Source organism: Lolium perenne, chromosome 7 (assembly GCF_019359855.2).
Source record: "Lolium perenne isolate Kyuss_39 chromosome 7, Kyuss_2.0, whole genome shotgun sequence".
Classification (NCBI taxonomy): Eukaryota; Viridiplantae; Streptophyta; class Magnoliopsida; order Poales; family Poaceae; genus Lolium; species Lolium perenne.
Window position 1 is genome coordinate 75,414,112 of NC_067250.2, and position 19,361 is coordinate 75,433,472.

General features: G+C 45.8%; 1 protein-coding gene across 2 annotated transcripts; it reads left to right on the forward strand.

Annotated features, from left to right (window-relative positions):
• Positions 1-1,788: 1,788 nt before the first annotated feature.
• On the forward strand, positions 1,789-8,837 carry LOC127317022 (putative phospholipid-transporting ATPase 9). Of its 2 annotated transcripts, XM_051347543.2 has the most exons (12): positions 1,789-2,373; positions 2,584-3,116; positions 4,070-5,421; positions 5,496-5,606; positions 5,700-5,976; positions 6,090-6,178; positions 6,291-6,399; positions 6,594-6,806; positions 6,913-7,035; positions 7,129-7,227; positions 7,307-7,498; positions 7,939-8,837. In XM_051347543.2, the coding sequence occupies exons 2-12, from the start codon at positions 2,718-2,720 to the stop codon at positions 8,566-8,568; spliced, it is 3,594 nt and encodes a 1,197-aa protein (XP_051203503.1). In that variant the 5' UTR covers positions 1,789-2,373; positions 2,584-2,717; the 3' UTR covers positions 8,569-8,837. The 2 variants fall into 2 exon arrangements, with proteins under 2 accessions (XP_051203503.1, XP_051203502.1); XM_051347542.2 differs by having other exon boundaries at positions 1,789-3,116.
• The last annotated feature ends 10,524 nt before the right edge of the window (positions 8,838-19,361 follow it).

Sequence of the window (19,361 nt, forward strand, 5' to 3'; positions counted from 1 at the left end):
CACCATCTTGGCAAACATACGCACGCAATTCGTGGTTGTTTGTACACCAATGCGAAGTTACTCATCGGTATAATCTGCTAGTATACCTTATGCAATCACCCTCATGGCGGCAGATATTTTCTGATATGGGCTAAATCCCATGACTTGGGCAACGTTCCTTCTTTGCTTGAAGTAATCACAATTTGCCTCGCAGTCCCTGACGATTCTCTCAAACAAAGTCCTACGCATTTGATACCTTCTACGGAAGAGGCGGGGAGGATAGGTCGGTACCTCGGGAAAATAATCTTGCATCAGCTGTTCGTGGCCGAGTGCGCGGTTCCGCGGAATGCACATACACCCCATGGTGGATCCTTTCCTCTGATCCAGCAGCTTGGCGCGGTCCTCCATGTGCTTCGTGCCGAACAGGAGCAACATCATATCCGTCTCGTCGTCGTTCAGCACCTCGTCGAGGTCCGAATCGCCGGAATTCGACGAGGACCAATCGGTCGACGAATCCTCCAAATCCGCCATATGCACATCCTCCGAAGCCATCTACCACGGTGAAGCATAGATCAGCCTCCAAACATGTCCATTGTACTGGCGAAAACGAAGAGGAACGCGGCGGAATACTCACCGGCGAAAACAGAGGAGAAGACCGCGGCGGGGGTGCGGCGGTGCGCGGAGGAACGCGGATCTTCGGCGGGGGTGCGGCGGGCGTGGACGTAGCGCGACGCGGCTCGGCTTGCGGCGGAGGGGGACGGATCTGAAGGTTTCTGGCGGCGACGCGAGGGAAAACGGGTGGGAAAACTGAAATGTTCGCGCGCTGGCTGAAATGGGATACTGGTTTGGCCCTCTATTCCCGCTCCCACCCCGCACAAGTAGGGGGCGAAGACTCGCCCCGTAATCGAAACCGGCAAAAATCGACGCGTGGCATGTTTACGGGGCCTGCTAGATGGCCGGGTAGAGCCCAAACCCGTATTTCGACGGTTATTATACGGGTTTCGTCCTTTTAAGGCCTTGTTTGGTACTATTGTTTTAGTGGGATTAGTGAGGATAGTACTCTAGAGTATTGGATGGATCTCTCTTGTCGCCCGATCCCCACAAAACCCCATCCGCAATCCACTAGGTAAGGGTAGAGTACTGGAGATTGAAAAAATTACACTAAAATTTAGAAAAAAGTAGGGATTAAACTCGCTCATACTCTAGCACTAAATATGTATTGGAGATAAGTAGGATTTGAAGTTTGGAGCGGATTATCCCTGCTAATTCCCACTAAAACTCTAGTATGTCTGTTATCAAGTAAATGTACATCAGCCGTTGGCCGTAAGAGCATCTCCACTCGTCTCCCCACAGAGCCCCCCACGGCCACTTTTTTTCATCCGGACGGCGAAAAACGGCCCAGTCAGGCCCCCGGTTCCTCGTTTTGGTCCGGATTTGAGCCTATTTTCGTCCGGACTCCCCATGCCATCCTCGGTTTCCCGGGGGTCTCCCAGGGACTCCGGATGAAGCTAAACCAACCGCCCACGCCCACGTGTCTCCTCTTTCGTCCGGATTCCCCGAGCCATCCTCTTTTTCCCCGAGAAACGCCGCTTGGGGAGCACACGACTGGGAAACTACTCCTCCCCACGCCAAATCTTCCTCCAATCCGGACGAAAATTTCGCCGGATTTGGGCGTGGGGAGCGCCAACGAGTGGGGATGCTCTAAGGAAACGGCACACGCTTTACCACACCCCAACGCGCCCCGTAGCGCGAGCCAGGCAGCCAGTACACGCGCAGCAGCAGCAGCAGCGGCACTGCGGCGCGGCCAACAACCAAACCGGCCAACCAAAGAAGCCCTTCTCCCTCTCCCACCACCCCCGTCGCACACGTCCACGACTCTGCCTCTTCGTTCCTCCCCGGCTCCCCGTCGCCCACTCCATTCTTCCTTCTTCTTCCATTGACCCCTCGCTCGCGGCCGGTCTCTTCCTCCACAAAGCTTCCAGTCTTCCTCCCATATCCCAAACCTTCCGCTTTTTCTCTCCAGCCGCGTCTTCGATTCCTTCGCAAAAGAAAACCGCGTGTGTCCGTGCGTGCGCGCGTCGGTTCTGTTCCTTCCTTTTCTTGCCCGCCGCTGCCTGCCCGTCCTGGTTGGCGCGCATTGCCACCTTCCCGAGATTCCTCCCTTGCCGCGCGCGTGAATAAGTTTCGGAATTTTTCTTTCTCCGAGACGTTTCTTTTCTTGGCAAGAACCAAGCGCCGCCGCCGCCGCATGGATCAGGGTCCCCCGTGCAGGAGCCGCCTCGACCTGGGATTCCGGGAGGCTTCGGGACTTCGCCGCGCCGGCCAGAGGCCCGACGGCGTCGTGGCGCTGCGGCCCGGCGGGATCTCGGGCCTCTGTTGAGGCGTTCCTGTCAGGTGACTACTGTGCCGGTTTCTTTTCTGCCTGCCTGCGTGCGTCTTGCCTGCATCCATTCTTTTTTAGGTAGGTGGAGGTGCAGCCTTGTTGGGTGGGACTGAGCACCGCCTGAATTTATTGCCTCCAAGCCGTTTCTCCGATCGCCGCTTGAAATCTGACCTCTTCTTGCTCACAACTGATCCTCTACCTGATTCACTCTCCCCCCAAAGGGCTGAAAAATTTCAGATTCAGCTCAGTAAGCCTGACCGCCAGAGAGTTCAGTGCCTCTGCTGTAACCAAGAAACCCAACCTTTGCTACCTTGATCAGCTCCCAGCGGTAACCTGATTCTTCCCCACCAAAGAAATGGCACGGGGAAGTAGGACGATGCAGAAGCTGAAGCTGAGTGCATTGTACAGCTTCGCGCTCTGCGCCAAGGGCTCCACCGAGGACCAGTCCAAGATCGGGACGGCGGGCTTCTCCCGGGTCGTTTACGCCAACGATCCCGACAGGCATGAAGCAGAGGGCTTCAGGTACCCGCGGAACGAGGTGTCGACCACAAAGTACTCGCTCGTCACCTTCCTGCCCAAGTCCCTCTTTGAGCAGTTCCGGAGGGTCGCCAATTTCTACTTCCTTGTCTCGGGCGCCCTTACGCTGACCAAGCTCGCGCCCTACTCGGCCGTCAGCGCGCTGCTGCCGTTGTTCTTTGTGATTACCGCGACCATGGTCAAGGAAGGAGTCGAGGATTGGAGGAGGAAACAACAAGTATGTTCCTCTTATCTCTGCTTCGAATCCTTGCTAGTTTTAATAATATTTACTGAACTTGTTTTGATTTGTATGAGTAACATGTTGTGATTCACAAGAGCTTAGTTTGTGTGGTTTCAACTTTCTTCACAAAGGGGTTTTCCTTTCTTCATGGCGAGGTCTTTTTTATTCCGCTGCATGTCTGCTCTTGTATCTTGAGACATAGGAAGGAACTTAATTATCTGGAGGAGCTTTCTTTCTGGATTAACCAATAAAAAAGGTTGTAAATTGACTGGAAACTAGAAATATTTTTTACTATTAAACTGTTAATTATTTAAGAAATCACAAATAACTTAAGGTCAGATAACTGTCACCAAAAACAGGAATCCTGGATACGATGAACCTTAACATATATATGATGCTTTGTATTTTTAGGGTAATGATATGTGTTGCTTTGTTGCAATTTGCAACCAATGCCTCTGAGCATCGTTGCGTATTACTTCTGTTTCAGCATTAGTGTACAGTAATATTTTCTGCAAACTTAAGATGTTGTCATACAACAACAACATCAAAGCCTTTGTCTCATGCAAGGTGGGGTAGGCTACATATGAAACCCAACAGCAACGTATGGAAATAAAAAGAGAAAGAGAAAAGTCAGTAAATAATTGGCTTATTCTATTTTAGGCAGCTGATAAACTAATTTGGGAAGAATTTGTAGTCTTGGCTGTAGCACATGGTTTCATTCCACAAAAACTATCATTTTTTCTGTGATGTGATAAATGTTCAGTTTTTTCTAGATATTAAGCTAGATCATAGCTGAATTTGTTATGATGTAGTACGCATCTCTGTGATGGTCTTTTTCCACAAACATTGATCTTGAAATTTGCTGCATTATCTCTATGATTTAGTTACATGTATATGCCTGCTCTTATGTTGTTGGTATGTTAAGTTGATAAGTGCGATTCTTCATTCAGGATCATGAGCTCAACAATCGAATAGTAAAAGTGCATAGAGGGAATGGCAGTTTTGAGGAGACAAAGTGGAAGTATATCAAAATTGGAGATGTAATAAAGGTGGAGAAGGATAATTTCTTTCCCGCTGACTTGATTCTGCTTTCATCTAACTATCCAGATGGAATCTGCTATGTAGAGACTATGAACCTTGATGGTGAGACAAATTTGAAAATTAAACAAGCTCTTGAGGTGACATTAGATTTACAAGAGGATGCTAGTTTCGGAAACCTCAAACCAATAATCAAGTGCGAAGATCCAAATGCGAATCTTTACTCTTTTGTTGGTATTGTTGAATGGAAGGGCATGCAGCATCCTTTGTCACCCCAACAACTTCTTCTTCGGGACTCAAAGCTGCGGAATACTGATTACATATATGGGGCTGTCATCTTCACAGGTCATGATACAAAAGTAATGCAAAATGCAACTGAACCACCATCTAAAAGAAGCAAGATTGAGAAGAAAATGGATAAAATCATTTACGTGCTAATGTTTTGTCTACTCGCAATTGCAACACTTGGTTCAGTCTTTTTCGGTATATGGACCAAAGATGATTTAAAGAATGGTAAGGCGAAACGGTGGTATCTTCGGCCAGATGATTCAACTGTCTTCTATGATCCAAAACGACCAGCTCTGGCATCCTTCTTTCATTTGTTGACAGCCTTGATGTTGTACAACTACTTTATCCCAATTTCTTTGTACATATCCATTGAGATGGTCAAGATCTTACAGGCTCTATTCATCAACCGGGACATTGAAATGTATCATGAAGAATCAGATAAGCCAACTCATGCTCGTACCTCGAATCTAAATGAGGAACTAGGTCAAGTTGACACAATTCTCTCTGATAAGACTGGTACATTGACCTGCAACATGATGGAGTTTATCAAATGTTCGATTGCTGGCACTGCCTATGGTCAGTCTGTCACAGAAGTTGAGAAAGCTATGGCTCTAAGGAAAGGGGTGCTGTTAGATGATGAGATAGAACCTGGAGGGCACAAGGAGAAACAGATAGATGAAAGTCCTCATGTCAAAGGTTTTAGTTTGAAGGATCCACGTATTATGGATGGAAATTGGATTCATGAGCCTAACAAAGATGTTATAAGAGATTTTTTCCGTCTGCTAGCCATTTGTCATACATGCATACCTGAAGTAGATGAAACTGATAAGGTTTCATATGAAGCTGAGTCCCCAGATGAAGCTGCATTTGTCATTGCTGCAAGAGAATTAGGGTTTGAGTTTTACAAGAGGGCACAAACAAGTATAGTTATTCGTGAACGGGATCCTAACCAACATGTCGTAGATTATCAATATAGGCAAGCCAATTTTTTTGTTTCCTTATAAGGCACTTCTTATTATATAAATTTGACCCTTTAGCATTCTCTTGCAGAAAATATCAGCTCCTAAATGTCTTGGAATTCAGCAGCTCACGGAAACGGATGTCTGTGATAGTAAAAGAACCAGAGGGAAAGATATTACTGTTTAGCAAGGGTGCTGATAGGTAATTACTCCAATTGATCTAAATTCTGTATCGTTTCACAAATAAACTTTTATATTTTCCATGCCTTCTTCTCTGTGTTTTCCGTGTGAACAGTGTGATGTTCAGAAGACTTGCACCTGCTGGAAAAAAATTTGAGGAAGAGACTAAAAGGCACATAAATGAGTATTCTGATTCTGGTTTAAGAACCTTAGTTCTCGCATACCGTGTTTTGGATCAGGAAGAGTACGAGAAATTTGCTGCAAAATTCAACACTGCCAAAATATCTGGAAGTGCTGACAGAGATGAAAAAATTGAAGAGGCTGCTGACAGCATCGAGCAGGACCTGCTTCTTCTTGGTGCTACTGCTGTTGAAGATAAGCTCCAGAAAGGGGTATGATTTTGTGAACTGTCCATGTTTTCTAGTCTATTTAATTTTATTTAAATGTAGTGTAATAAATATTAAATAGTTCTTGCTCATTTATGCACATGTGCATTTATATTCAGGTACCAGAATGCATTGACAAGCTTGCACACGCGGGAATTAAGATATGGGTGCTTACGGGTGACAAAATGGAGACAGCTATCAATATTGGGTATATATTGTACTTTTAGATGAAAACAGATCTTTTTTGTGCAACCAGCTATTCTTCTAGAAGTTAAAGTTGGATATTTCCTTTTCTGATTCATGTGTTTTCTCGTCTTCAGCTTTGCTTGTAGCCTGCTTAGACAAGGAATGACACAGATAATCATCACATTGGAAGCACCTGACATCATTGCGTTGGAGAAAAATGGAGACAAGTATTCCATTGCAAAGGTGAATAAATGATTGAATTCCCTTTGTCACTGAATCACTGTGTATGTAATTGTTATTTTCAGATCACTATATTCACAGAAACACTCGTAAATGTTTATAAAAAAAGAGCTTAACAAAACAGGCTTTCACATTTACAATTCTAACCCTGAACAATCAGTACAACCATAAGTAGCGTCTCTCTGTTGGCTCTTCAGGCATCAAAGCAAAGTGTTATGGATCAGATAGAGGATGGAATAAAACAAGTTCCCACCTCTAGTCAGTCCAGCACAGAATCTTTTGCACTGATAATTGATGGTAAATCATTAACTTATGCTTTGGAAGATGATGTCAAGTTTAAGTTCTTGGATCTTGCTCTCAATTGTGCATCAGTCATATGTTGTCGATCTTCACCGAAGCAGAAGGCATTGGTAAGCCTTTTCACTTTTCTACAATTCATATTTATCCATCTAATTTTCCTATTGTTATCTGTAAAAGCTTACATGCAAATATATTAATATGTTACAACAATCGCAGGTTACAAGACTAGTTAAGCATTCAAATAAAGTCACCTTAGCAATTGGTGATGGGGCAAATGATGTTGGCATGCTTCAGGAAGCTGACATAGGGGTTGGCATTAGTGGTGTTGAAGGGATGCAGGTTGCTACTTTTGATGCTTTGTAATTTTATTGAATGCGATTATGCTAACTAGGGTTATTTAATGGTTAATTCTCTCTTTTCAAAATGTTCCAGGCTGTCATGGCAAGTGATATTGCTATTGCCCAATTCCGTTTCCTGGAACGGTTACTTCTGGTGCATGGGCATTGGTGTTACCGACGTATTTCAGTGATGGTATACTTTATGCTTTTTGACATAATAATCAAATTCTAAAATTCAAGTATTATATTGATATTCTCTTTTCTTGGTGCAGATATGCTATTTCTTCTACAAGAATGTGACTTTTGGCGTCACCATCTTTCTGTATGAAGCATTTGCATCCTTTTCAGGGAAGCCAGCATATAATGACTGGTTTTTGTCACTGTATAATGTTTTCTTCACCTCCCTTCCCGTCATTGCGTTGGGAGTATTTGATCAGGATGTTTCTTCCCGGTTGTGCCTACAGGTGCGTCAATGCTAAACCACTTACAAAAGATAAATTTTCACAATAGTAGTAAATTTAGGAAACGATCCATCTCAATTTTAAATACTCATGAAACATGTACTTTCATCTTGTCTGAAGATTAGCCAAATGGTTTTGCACTGCTATGGAAGTTTTTTTTTTCATTTGCTTGGTTGTCTAAACGCTTGCGTCATCATAGTCCTCAACTTTATGAAAAAAAAATCATCTAAAAATATACATTAATCTAGACAATTAATCAAAATTTAACAATACATTTGTCTAATACATAAAATTTATGACAATTGTGGTAATTAATTTCCTGGCAACCTAAGAGGTAATCCCTTAGGGTGAACGAACAGCCACCAGCTTAGATCTTTGTAAGAGTAAAGATAAAGAAACCACGCTGTTTTTAATAAAGTGCCTGTTTGCATTTTACTTAACAGTATCCAGAGCTATACCAAGAAGGTGTGCAGAATGTACTGTTCAGCTGGCGTCGGATACTTGGCTGGATGCTTAATGGTGTCATCAATGCTGTCTTAATATTCTTCTTCTGCACTACCGCCCTGAAGGATCAGGCGTTTCGTCAGGATGGCCAAGTTGCAGGCTTGGATGCCCTAGGTGCTGTCATGTACACTTGTGTCGTATGGGTTGTGAATTGCCAAATGGCACTCTCCGTGAATTACTTCACCATAATCCAGCACATATTCATATGGGGTAGCATTGCTGTGTGGTACCTGTTCCTCTTGGCTTATGGCGCTGTTGACCCAAAGTACTCCACAACAGCATATATGGTCTTCATTGAACAGTTGGCGCCATCACTATCATATTGGCTGGTGACACTTCTCGTGGTGCTGGCAACACTCATCCCTTACTTCTGCTATGCCGCAATTCAGATCCGCTTCTTCCCAATGTTCCATAACAAGATTCAGTGGAAAAGATACCTGGGGAAGGCTGAAGACCCAGAGGTGGCAAGGCAGTTGTCTTCAAGACAACAATCATCATCACACCCAAGGATGGTTGGGATCTCTGTTCGTCGTGACGGCAAGGCTATGGAAGTTGACAAAGGAAACTGATCTAGAAGTTCAAGGATAACCCTTTTTTTTAGATTTTGTGTTTTGTACAGATTATAGAATGTTGTTGTCTCCTGAAAGAAGACAAAAGTGGACTGAGAAGAACTTGTGAATATTCTTGGTTTGTTGGTGCCATGGAGTTCTTCCAGTTCAGAGGATGGAGCTAGATCACAGGATTTCTTAGATAGGTCCGAGAAAGAACAAGAGAATACCTGGTGTAAAGTTCATTTAGAAATTGAAGGCTGTGCATTTGTTTCCCCCGCTTTTACTTATACACCTGTTTATTCTTGGGATCTGATGGTAGGATTTCGCTTTGTTTCATGACTTTTACTTCATACCGGTTCTCCCTAACTTGTACTGTAACTTATAATGGCGAATGGTCTGTAACGAGATAATTGCACTGCACTTGCAGAAACAGAGTTTTTTTCACGCTTAACTGCAACAATCTGATGAAAAGGTGTGTGAAGGGAATCTCATGATATATTTAACTGACACCGTAACACTGCACTTGCTACTACAAAAGAAAGAGAAGCTATGTGTGACAAAATGTAAACAGCTGGTAAGATTTGAAGAACCTCATTTGCTTTGAACTGGATTTTTTTTCCAAGTTATAATTGAAAAAAAGGACAACTAAAGAATCACTGGATAACGTTTCAAAAAAAAAAAAAAAATCACTGGATAAACAAGAGAAGGAAGAAAAGATTCTGCTAACATTAAGTAACACTGAAGGATGCAAAAGAAGATGACCAGTATTACATTGGCATATATGTATCTTTTGTTTTTTTATTGGTCTTTCCTACTATCATACTACTAACCTGCAAAACTGCAGCAACGAAGAGCAGGAAACCTGAAAAAAGCAATCGATCACGGTTCAGGTAACGGCGGCGCAGCCGGCTCCTTGGTCTCCTCCTCGGCTTCGGCTGGCCTGACCGGCCGCCGAGGCGCTCGCGTCCACCAGCATCTCCGTCGGCCGGCGGCCGCCAGCCTCGTGCAGTCGTACCGCTCGTCGCTCCCCTGCGCATGCGCTGCGCACACGCGGCCAAAGAAGCAGGACAGGGCGGTGAGCAGCAACACGACCGCGAGCACCCCGAAGAACGGGCCGACGGACCCCGGCACGCTCCGCGGGTGGGCGGCCGCGCCTGACACCTGGTAGTTCGGCAATGGCATCGCCGGCGTGGCGGTCGCCATTTCTCAAGAGAGATACGGTGGTGGTGGTGAGCACTTGTTGGACAGGGTGAGGGTAGGCATGAGTGGAAGGAATAGAAGGAAGTGGGCAAAAGTGTCACTTGCTTTTGAAATTCAGTAGCAGCAGCAGAGAGGATATGACATAAACAAAGGCCAGGAAAAAGGAAGGAAAGTCTTGCAAGGCCAGCTTTGTATTAGTGTGGTGTGGAAGATTTAAGTGGACGCCAACATGGATAAAAAGAGGAGAAAGAAAGCCAAGAAAGATAAAGGAACTGTTCTGAACTTCTGGTCTAATGATGGAGCATGCCAAGAAGAAGCTCTTTGGATGGATATAAACTAAAGCAGGAAAGAAGATGTATCATTCGAGCAGATATCTAAGGAAAAATAGCATGTACGTTTTAGGATTGTAATGAAAAGGAGAACACTGAATAATTTATTTCTTAGTTGGAAACAATTGCAGCTTTGTTAAGATAAGTTAACAATTGAAGTTGCTTTGATTTTAAACGATTCCACTCTTGACTCATTGACAACATTGTTTTTGACAGAATTTAGTTCATGGTGTCTCAGTATCTATAGAAACTGATTGCTACACAATGACAAGCAGACAGCTGTACTTCCCGTTTCTTTGTTGGCTTGTCGTGTTGACTGTATCTGCCAGTGGATTTGTCTTTCTTGCTCAATCTGGAAAACAACATGGTATGTTTTCGTTTGATTGGCAGGGCAGGGACTCTACCGATTGGCATTTTTGAAGCTTTTCCATGTGGGTTTGGGGCTGTCCTAAAGCTTAAGGCTCACATATGTCATCATGGTGTACTACATTTGCGTAATGGGCAAGGTTACTCACCTTTTTCAGTCCCCGAAGTTCTACTTCAATTGAGGTGGTTTTTGTACGAGCAATCATATTTCCGATTCTTATTTTTTTTATCAAACATATTTCTGAACTGAAACTGCTGTGCACCGGCTTTGCAAAGTACATTAATGGCTCTAAGCCTCTTGAACGGGTTTGGTAGTTGTTTTTCTTGGATAAATGGTACTGTAATATATTTGTATCAAGCTGATAGCGTGTATCTGGCCTCTGGAACGATAAGATGTCAAGAACTAGTCGAGACATTAAAAGTGCACACATTAATATAGTTGAACTAGATGACACCCCGCGCGTTGCGGCGGCAAATCGTGTTAGTATTGCTTGTTTAGTTAAAATATAACTTTGTCTAAGAAGATTAGAAAAACAATAATTATACTGGGAACGTTGAAAAACAGACACCGCTATCTCTCGATCACTATGTTCGGAATAGTTGGGAACTTCGGTGTAGCAAGCCGTCTCGATGTTTCCTGGCCAGCGTTTAGGTTACAGAAGATTTACAGCTAGGCAAAGCCTAGAAAGAAAGGGGGAGAAACAAATGAAAAAATTCCGAACGTCGGTGCAGTAAGGTATGTTGATATTTCGGCGATTTAGAAGACCAAGACAAAGCTCGTCTGATGTACCTCTTCTTACTATGGTGTTCGACGTCCTTCTGCCGTTTAAAGCTCTGCCATTTTATGCTCCTCAGTGCAGGAAGCAGGTCGTCCAGTGGATGGAGGTTGAACTTTGCTGAACGCACTTAAATAATTCATAAATTATGGAAGCCGTGACTCCGTGCCGCTTGATCGCAAACGCTAAGCCATTTCCGAAGTTCTAGACGTACTCACAATGCAGTGCAATGTGATGAACTGATTCCACATCCGGGAAATGATCAGACCCAGCTTGCGAGCACGATGATTTCTTCACCATGTTATCCTCGGTGTACGGAATAGTTGGGAACGTTGTGGTATCACTGAACTCCAAACCCCGCATGCAGTCATCTAGTCCCACGATCACTGATCAATTGTAGAACGTCACTGTGGTGGGCATGATCTTCAGATAGCATTAGGTGCGTGTCCTCTTTGTCCTCAATTTGGAGTCCATCGATATTCAGAAGATCTAGCGGTGCTATAAGTTGACTGCCTGCTGTCAGAGATATAGGTAGCAAAAGGCTTAATGCCCGAATTTCCTACTCTGAATTAAACTTGGATTAGCTCTATGAACGATCTGCACCGAAGGACCATGCATAGAAACGTCGAATGATTAGATTTCACATGAGATAAAACATATATTATATCAAGTCAAATCAAAACGATGAACATACAATCTTGATGCCCGTAGTAGTATATATGATATTTGAAGTAGGATTCAAGAGATAGCCCCTCGTCGGATGCTTAAAAGCTCAACCAACGGAACTTCTATCTGCCAAAAAAATCACCAAACGACGATGTCAGCTTTTCACATTAGCATCACGGCATCTGTTTCATTTATCAAATCGGACTACCTGGTGCTGAGATGAAAGTATGAAACTAAAAAGGAAGTATATTACACTTCCACGCACCACACCACTGGAGAACCAGAGAGGCTAGAAAAATCATTCTTCAAGAGAAATACACAGAAACAACATGGACGGTGTCGTTCAAGTCTCCCCGCAGAGGCAAGGTCTAGAAGCAAGCTCAAAGGGGTAGAAGCTAATGCCGATGATAGCATCATGCAATTTTACAACACCAATTGAAGGTGAACTGAGCTCATGGTGAGGACAGAGATGAGATAGCTAGGCTAGATGAAGAGAAAGGGAATGGCCAATCGGTATTAATAGTGGCATGGACGACGAACTGTCGTGAATGACGGAGGATGAATATATTGTGTCTCTAAGTGGAGACGATGTCCCTTCGCCTGCATCGACATGGTTTTCCATGGACTACCCAGATGCATTCATCACCATAGACTCCCTAGATGCCTTCATCAATGTCTTATAGAGATAGTGGAGGAGATGAAGAGGCATGGCCACGGCAGTTTGTATTTTCTTTGGAACGCTGAGGTGGCACGGTTAAAGACACATGGCAGCCTAAGATTATTTGAAGATGACTGATGAGGTGGACACCTTGCATGTTGAGAGAAATGAACTTAGTGGGTTGCTCCTATTTAGATATTATAGATAAGCGAAAAGAGAGACGAAGAACCCATAGTGGCAGCAAAAACAACATCAACAACACCAATTAGAATTACCTAGAGTGCCTGAAAGGTTTTCCAAGTATAACGCTTCCACGAAGAAAATAATGCACGGATGCCAAATCATGTGTTTATGCTCGGGCGAGAAAGTATGAACAATCTCTCCATGCTTTCAAGGCTTTAACAAGGGAGTCACCATTGCTACCTTAAAACCATTTAAGGTCAAAACAAAAAATTCACCTGAGAGCTCAAGACCTAATACTCTGTTGAATAACTGTTGGTGAATATGTTGTATGATCTGTTGGGCTGTCTTCTTGTTCTTTGTGGCCCATCTGGCCCAGCCCAGTTCTTGACCTATATAAGGTGCTTCTATCTCATAGTTCTGTAACCCTAACAAAAGAGAGTTCCTCCCTGCAGCCACCAGCGGCCCTACCTCAGGTTAGGCCCTCACCTAAGGACTGCTGATCTGGAAGCCTAGACTGATGCAACAGCTAGGAGGAAGAGGAAGGGAGCAGGATGATGCGGTGGCTGAGAGAAAGAGGAAGGGATCAGGCTGCTACGGTGGCAAGGAAGGGAAGGCAGTGAAAAGTAAGGAGACGAAGAGGCATCCTGCGGGTAAGCCCTTTGGTGTTTCTGAGAGGTTAGTTTGGTGTCAAGCTGGCTGGGGGTGCAAAAGGCATTACCACAGCAGGGAAGGAAAGCATGGGGGACAACGAGGTTTTGGCCAAGGCTCTAGAGAAGTTAGCAGAACTTATCACTACCAAAGAAGATGGAGGAGCATATGTTGGAGGGGGAGCAACCGTTCCCCATACCGACATCGGTCAGAAACTTGAGCTATCGGCGAATGAAATCAAGTTGGAAGGAGTGACCAACTATCTCCGGTGGTCAAGGAGGGCGCTGTTGATTCTGAATTCGAAAGAGCTGGATGAACGTGTGAGTGGTGAAGCTGCAGAACCAGCATACAAGACCATTCCGGAATGGAAGAAGTGGAATGCCATAAATTCTCTTTGGTTCCTAACTTTGCTGCTTATGTAGAGGCACTCACAAAGGCTTAATAGGTATGGGACACTATCAAATATCTATTCTGGAAAGGGGAACATTATGTTGATTGCTGAGCTTGAGGATAAACTGCATGACTTGCGACAAGGAGACAAAACTGTGATGGCATATGTGGCTGAGTTGCAGCATCTTTGGGGAGATTTAGACCATGTTGATCCTCTGGAACTTGCCCATGGGGAATGCGTGAGTGCTGCTGCGAGCTGGATTGAACGCCGGCGGGTCATGAAGTTCTTGAAAGGTCTTAATCAAGATTTTGAGGGGAGAAGGGCTACTTTACTGCATCAAACCACTACCCATTCTCTATTGCATCTATGTCCAGAGAGGAAGTGTGTCTGAATATGACAAAGGGCAGCGATTATGTCCCTCATCCGACCTTCTACACAACCGAGAGATATGAGATGAGAGACTGCTATACTTGTGGACATAAGGGACACTTTAAGCATCAGTGTACCTCCTTTGCTACACCCGGCAGGGGAAGGGGAGGATACACACATGGCAGAGGAAGCTACAGAGGAAGATGCGATGGTAGAGGTGGTGGACAACAATATGGTAGAGGTGGTGGACAACAATATGGCATAGTATGGCAGAGGTGGTGGACAGCCATATGGACATGACTATGGCAGGGGTGGTGGACAACAAGACGCTGCATCACCCAAGGCAAATATGGCAGCAGCTGCAGAGCCAACAACGAGTACCTCTTAAAGGAAGAAGGACAAAATGAAGCAACCTTTGGGAACTTTTCTCACTATGTCTACAAAGATGAAGGTAATATTGATAGAGTGTCTATAGCCACTCATAATGTTAATTCAGATTGGATTCTTGATTCTGGAGCATCCAAACATGTTACTAGGAATATTAGTGAGTTTGACTCTTGAATGTACTGTGGCGCGACTAGAGGGGTGGGTGGTGTGGGCATTACCATTCGGGTGCTCGACATTAGCCTACCTCCTCTGGCCCAACAGGGGGGCCACGAGGATCACCGCAACCCATGATGGACCAATACATTGGTTGCAGTGGTGGGAAGATGGAAGGAGACGATTCCTTGATGGACAAGATGCGGAGACGTCGATTAAGGAAAGGGTAGATTAGATCTCACCTGTAACATAGTCGAATCCGTGCAGAACTCTCGGGACCTGGCCTCATATATAAGGGCCATGAGAGGGCCTACCAGAGATATATCCTCACAACTTATACAATCTCGCATACACCAAACCCTAGAAACCTTGCCACCCGGCGAAATCACCACTACGCAGTCTATCGGCTGCCCCATTGTAATCTTTTTCTTCGTTAATCAAGATCAGACAAGAAGGAGTAAGGGGTTTACCTCATCGAGGGCCCCGAACCTAGCTCCTCATGGTGGGCATCGCTGACGAACCCCCTCGTCAATTGGTGGCGTCTGAGGGAACCCTACTTGTTAAGGCACATGATCGATTGTTCCAATCATGTCCGTTACATCCTCGCCGGCATCGTCATCATCGGCTTCGTCATCACCGATCTTGGAGGATCTGATCTGCTTTAGATCTTTGGAGTTCACCTCCGCCTTCGCGTCGCATCGCGTTCGACCTTTTTGGGCCTACATGGCGGGATGGGCACGGCGTTCAGGAGCGTCCACTTCAGCATCAGCACCGGTGGCGTTCTACGGCTTCTTGACCCGATCCCTTCGGGCCCCATAGCAGTCGCGACTTCATCGGCTGCTACATCCTCCACTTCATCACCAACCGCGGCCGAACTGTCGACAACTACTTCATCGACCACTGCATCGACGGTACCGACCGCGTTGGCTCCGTCGTTACTATCGGCGTCGTCATTGCGCCCGACCACATCTACAATGTCCGTCAGGTCTGATGACTCTGAGTCATTGGACCTGACGTCATACTACTGCATCGACTGCAGATCAGATGCTCCTCCGTTCGTGTGCGGCATCAAGTACTCCTCGGACGAGGAAAGCATCGGCAGACATGGCGACGTCATCCCTTTGACAGTAGAAAGGATGGCACGCTACCAAGTCTGCGTCACCTTTGACCCTGACACTGGAGCCGAAATCCCTGCGGGTGGTAACACTCCATGCACCAACAGCGAACGACGGCGAGATGGCGAAGCCAGTGGCAACACCGCCAATAGTACTTTATTTGTTTCCAGAGAGGAGTGGGCCGCGGCGCACAACGCCATGGTCAACAACACCAGCCTCCCCGTTGGTGTATCGGCAAACACCATCAATGCCTACCACGATATCCTTGAGAAACACCGTTCTTGGCTTGCCAAGGAGCGAGCCGACCTCGACCGACGCCGGCAGGCAGCCGACTTGTCAAGCGAACGGCGAAGGGAACTCTCCTCCCTCGGGAGCGCCTCTAAGAGCAACCAGGCCCCCGGCAGGTATCACCCACGCATCCCACACCTCTCGGAGGTGGACGCAAGAGAGATCACATCGAACCTCTCTAGCTCCTTCATGACAATGGATTCAACGGGCATCCTCAGGCCCAAAATAGTCGAAGCTGCAACTGTTCACATCGCGGCCTACATGATCAACAATCAGCAGACACCCGATTATTCGATGGCGCCAGTTCATCGGGTCGCCTTGGAAAGCCTCGGGATTATCAGCGACAAGCTTACACCCAGAAAATATAAATCTCCACGCCATGGCAGGGGCTCTCGACACTGCTCCTCACGATCTCCCGACAGATCTCCGTGGCGAAGCAGTGGCTCTCGGCAACGTTCATCTTACAAGGACGTCTGCGATGATATCACGCAAAGCAAGATCAACAAGGTTCGCCGCCGACACGCTACACGTGCCGGATTCGAGAGCGAGAAGTATGTGGAATCTCAAGAGCATGATGGCGAGCTCCGTGGTGCCGATTTCTGAAGTCACAAGATTCGGGAGGTAATGCCACCTAAGAGATTCAAGCCGACACCTACTAACGCTGCCAAGTACGACGACCAGCAGGAGCCAAGATCATGGATAGAAGACTACATGCAAACCGTAATTCTTCACAAAGGAAACCAAGTGGCGACAATGCAATGCTTGCAGTTATACCTTAAGGATTCGACACGAGCGTGGCTGAGAGGCCTGCCACAAGGATCCATCAGGTCCTGGGAGTATCTAGTTGATGCCTCTGGCAAAAACTTCCAAGGCACATATACAAGGCCTGTTGGAATCGAAGAACTATGCAAGTGTCACTAGAAGCTGAAGGAGTCGATGCGCTCATACATCGGGCGCTTTACCAAACTTCTGAACACAATCAAAGATGTCTCTGTTGACAGAGCAATCGACGCCTTCAGCGATTGCATCCGACGAGAATCTTACGTCGAAGAACTTGGTCGCAAAAATGCGAAAACCATCACAAAGTTGATGGAGATCGCCAATAGTTGGGCCGATGGTGAGGACCATCCACGAAAGCCTCGCCCACGTAGCAACGATGAGGAAGATGATCAGAGGCATTCGAACAACTCAAGTAGCCGACGGGATCATCGTAAGAAGAGAAGAGACTGTGGTTACGAAACATTCAGCGATACTAACATGGTTGCAACTGGTTACACCGACCGGCATGATGAACCGCCCTACGCGGGTACCCGACCTACCGTTCGCGGAGCAACTGAATGCCCCCTTGCTACATACAATCTTACATTGACCTGAAGGACAACATCAAGAAGTCGACTCACCTGCTAAGGGATTGTCGGCAGTTCCTTGATCTCCAGAAGTTCTATGAGTCGATGAACTCCGGCACCAACGCATAGGCGTACCCGATGATACAAGGAGCACCACCCCCTAATCCGCCACCTGCGCCTCAACATCAAATCTAGCAAATTTAGCGTCGTGCGCCAAACGAATCGTTCCCTCCAACTCGGGGGCAGATGAGCATGATCCACAAGACTGACGTCTCCAAAACAGAATTGAAAAATTCACGCGGGAGATTAACCTTGCGGAAGTCACGATGGCAAACATACCTGAATAAATCGATTGGTCCGAGCAGGTCCTGTTCAGTAGGGCCGATCACCCGATGACCGTTCCAAGGCCAGGTCATGCCACGTTGGTACTCGAAGCATAGATTGGCGTGTTCAACATGAGCAAAGTCTTCATGGACGGAGGCACCGGCTTGAACCTTTTGTAGGCAAGCACCATGAAGGCGATGGGCATCACATCCGACATGCTACAAGAATCCGACACAGGTTTCAACTGCATCATCCCGACCCTGCCCGCATACCCTCTTGGCAAGATCTCCTTGGATGTTGTTTTCGGCAAACCTGATAACTTCAGGAAGGAAGGACTCGAGTTCGAGGTAGTAAATTGGGAATCACAGTACCACGCTATCCTCGGGAGGCCAGCATACGCAAAATTCATGGCAGTGCCCCACTATGCGTACCTGAAACTCAAGATGTCAGGCAACAACGAGACCGCAATCACCATCCACGGGAGCTTTTCGCGATCCGATAACTACGACAGGGAGTTCCGGAAGATCGCATCCAAGTTCGAAATAAAGCAGAAGGTTAATACACTGGACGTGCTCCCTGATCGCAAGCAGCCACGTGCCGACGATCGGGCATCTAAACCCGATGAGCTTGATGATAGCAAGAAGACGAAGAAGCAGCCGGTGGACCCTGTCGCCCTGACGGAGGCCATCAACACATCAACAGACCCTCCTCTTACATAAGAAGACAAGCGACAACAACATCTTTACCCTTAGTACAATTTCTTTTTTACTTTATTCAATAAGGCTTCCTCAGCCATAGCAATTTAGCGTACTCTTCAATACAGCTTATCAATAAAGTTCAAGTTCATCTATGCAAAGTTATTCTATTCACTAGGACATGTCTGAATCTACTCGGGGGCTCCTGACAAGTCTTTGGCTCCTTCAAAGAACATCTTATACACAATAATTATCACAAAACCTTCTTTAAACTATCAATGCAGTAAGCATACTCGAAAATACTCTGGGGCTCCAGCCAATAAGTTTTATCTCAAGAATACGCCTCCGAGGCATACATCGTACTCACGATAGCAAAGCATCACAAGACCGCCAAGCCAATGACGCAACTTAAAAGAAAAGCTATGAATCAACATGACACATCGCTCTCACGATACAAATGGTCCGAGCCTCATAAGCACACCCAAACACTCGGGTGATGCTATCAACAAAATTCACATAAAACAAACGACTCACGCCAACAATGTCGTTCTCACGATACTTGGGCTACGAGTCTATCGCTCACGTGGCGGTCATGAGACTTCAGGTTCTGGAATTTTTTCTCTGCTATATTTATTATTCCATTTATATATATTGGAGGAGAAGTCAGATGGGACCTTGATATTGCTCAGGAATTAAAAAAAAGATTTCCTTCTCTGCTTTTGTAAGAGCATAGCTGGAGTAATGACGTTCTTTATCTGTCTTCCTTTCTTACGGGATATGTACGTGTAAGAAATCGACGATGCTCTAGGTATACAACCTTCTTAGATTTATCCAAATATACATTGTTAGTCCCATTTAAACAGTGTGTGCGTGCATTGTATCTCTTCTTTGACTGTCCTGAAAGGTTACCAAGAGCA

Excerpts from the sequence above, each read along its gene's own strand:
- LOC127317022 (XM_051347542.2), top strand. The coding sequence starts at position 2,718 with ATGGCACGGGGAAGTAGGACGATGCAGAAGCTGAAGCTGAGTGCATTG. Across the intron at positions 3,117-4,069 it reads ATTGGAGGAGGAAACAACAA|GATCATGAGCTCAACAATCG; the intron begins GTATGTTCCTCT and ends TTCTTCATTCAG. Across the intron at positions 5,422-5,495 it reads GTCGTAGATTATCAATATAG|AAAATATCAGCTCCTAAATG; the intron begins GCAAGCCAATTT and ends ATTCTCTTGCAG.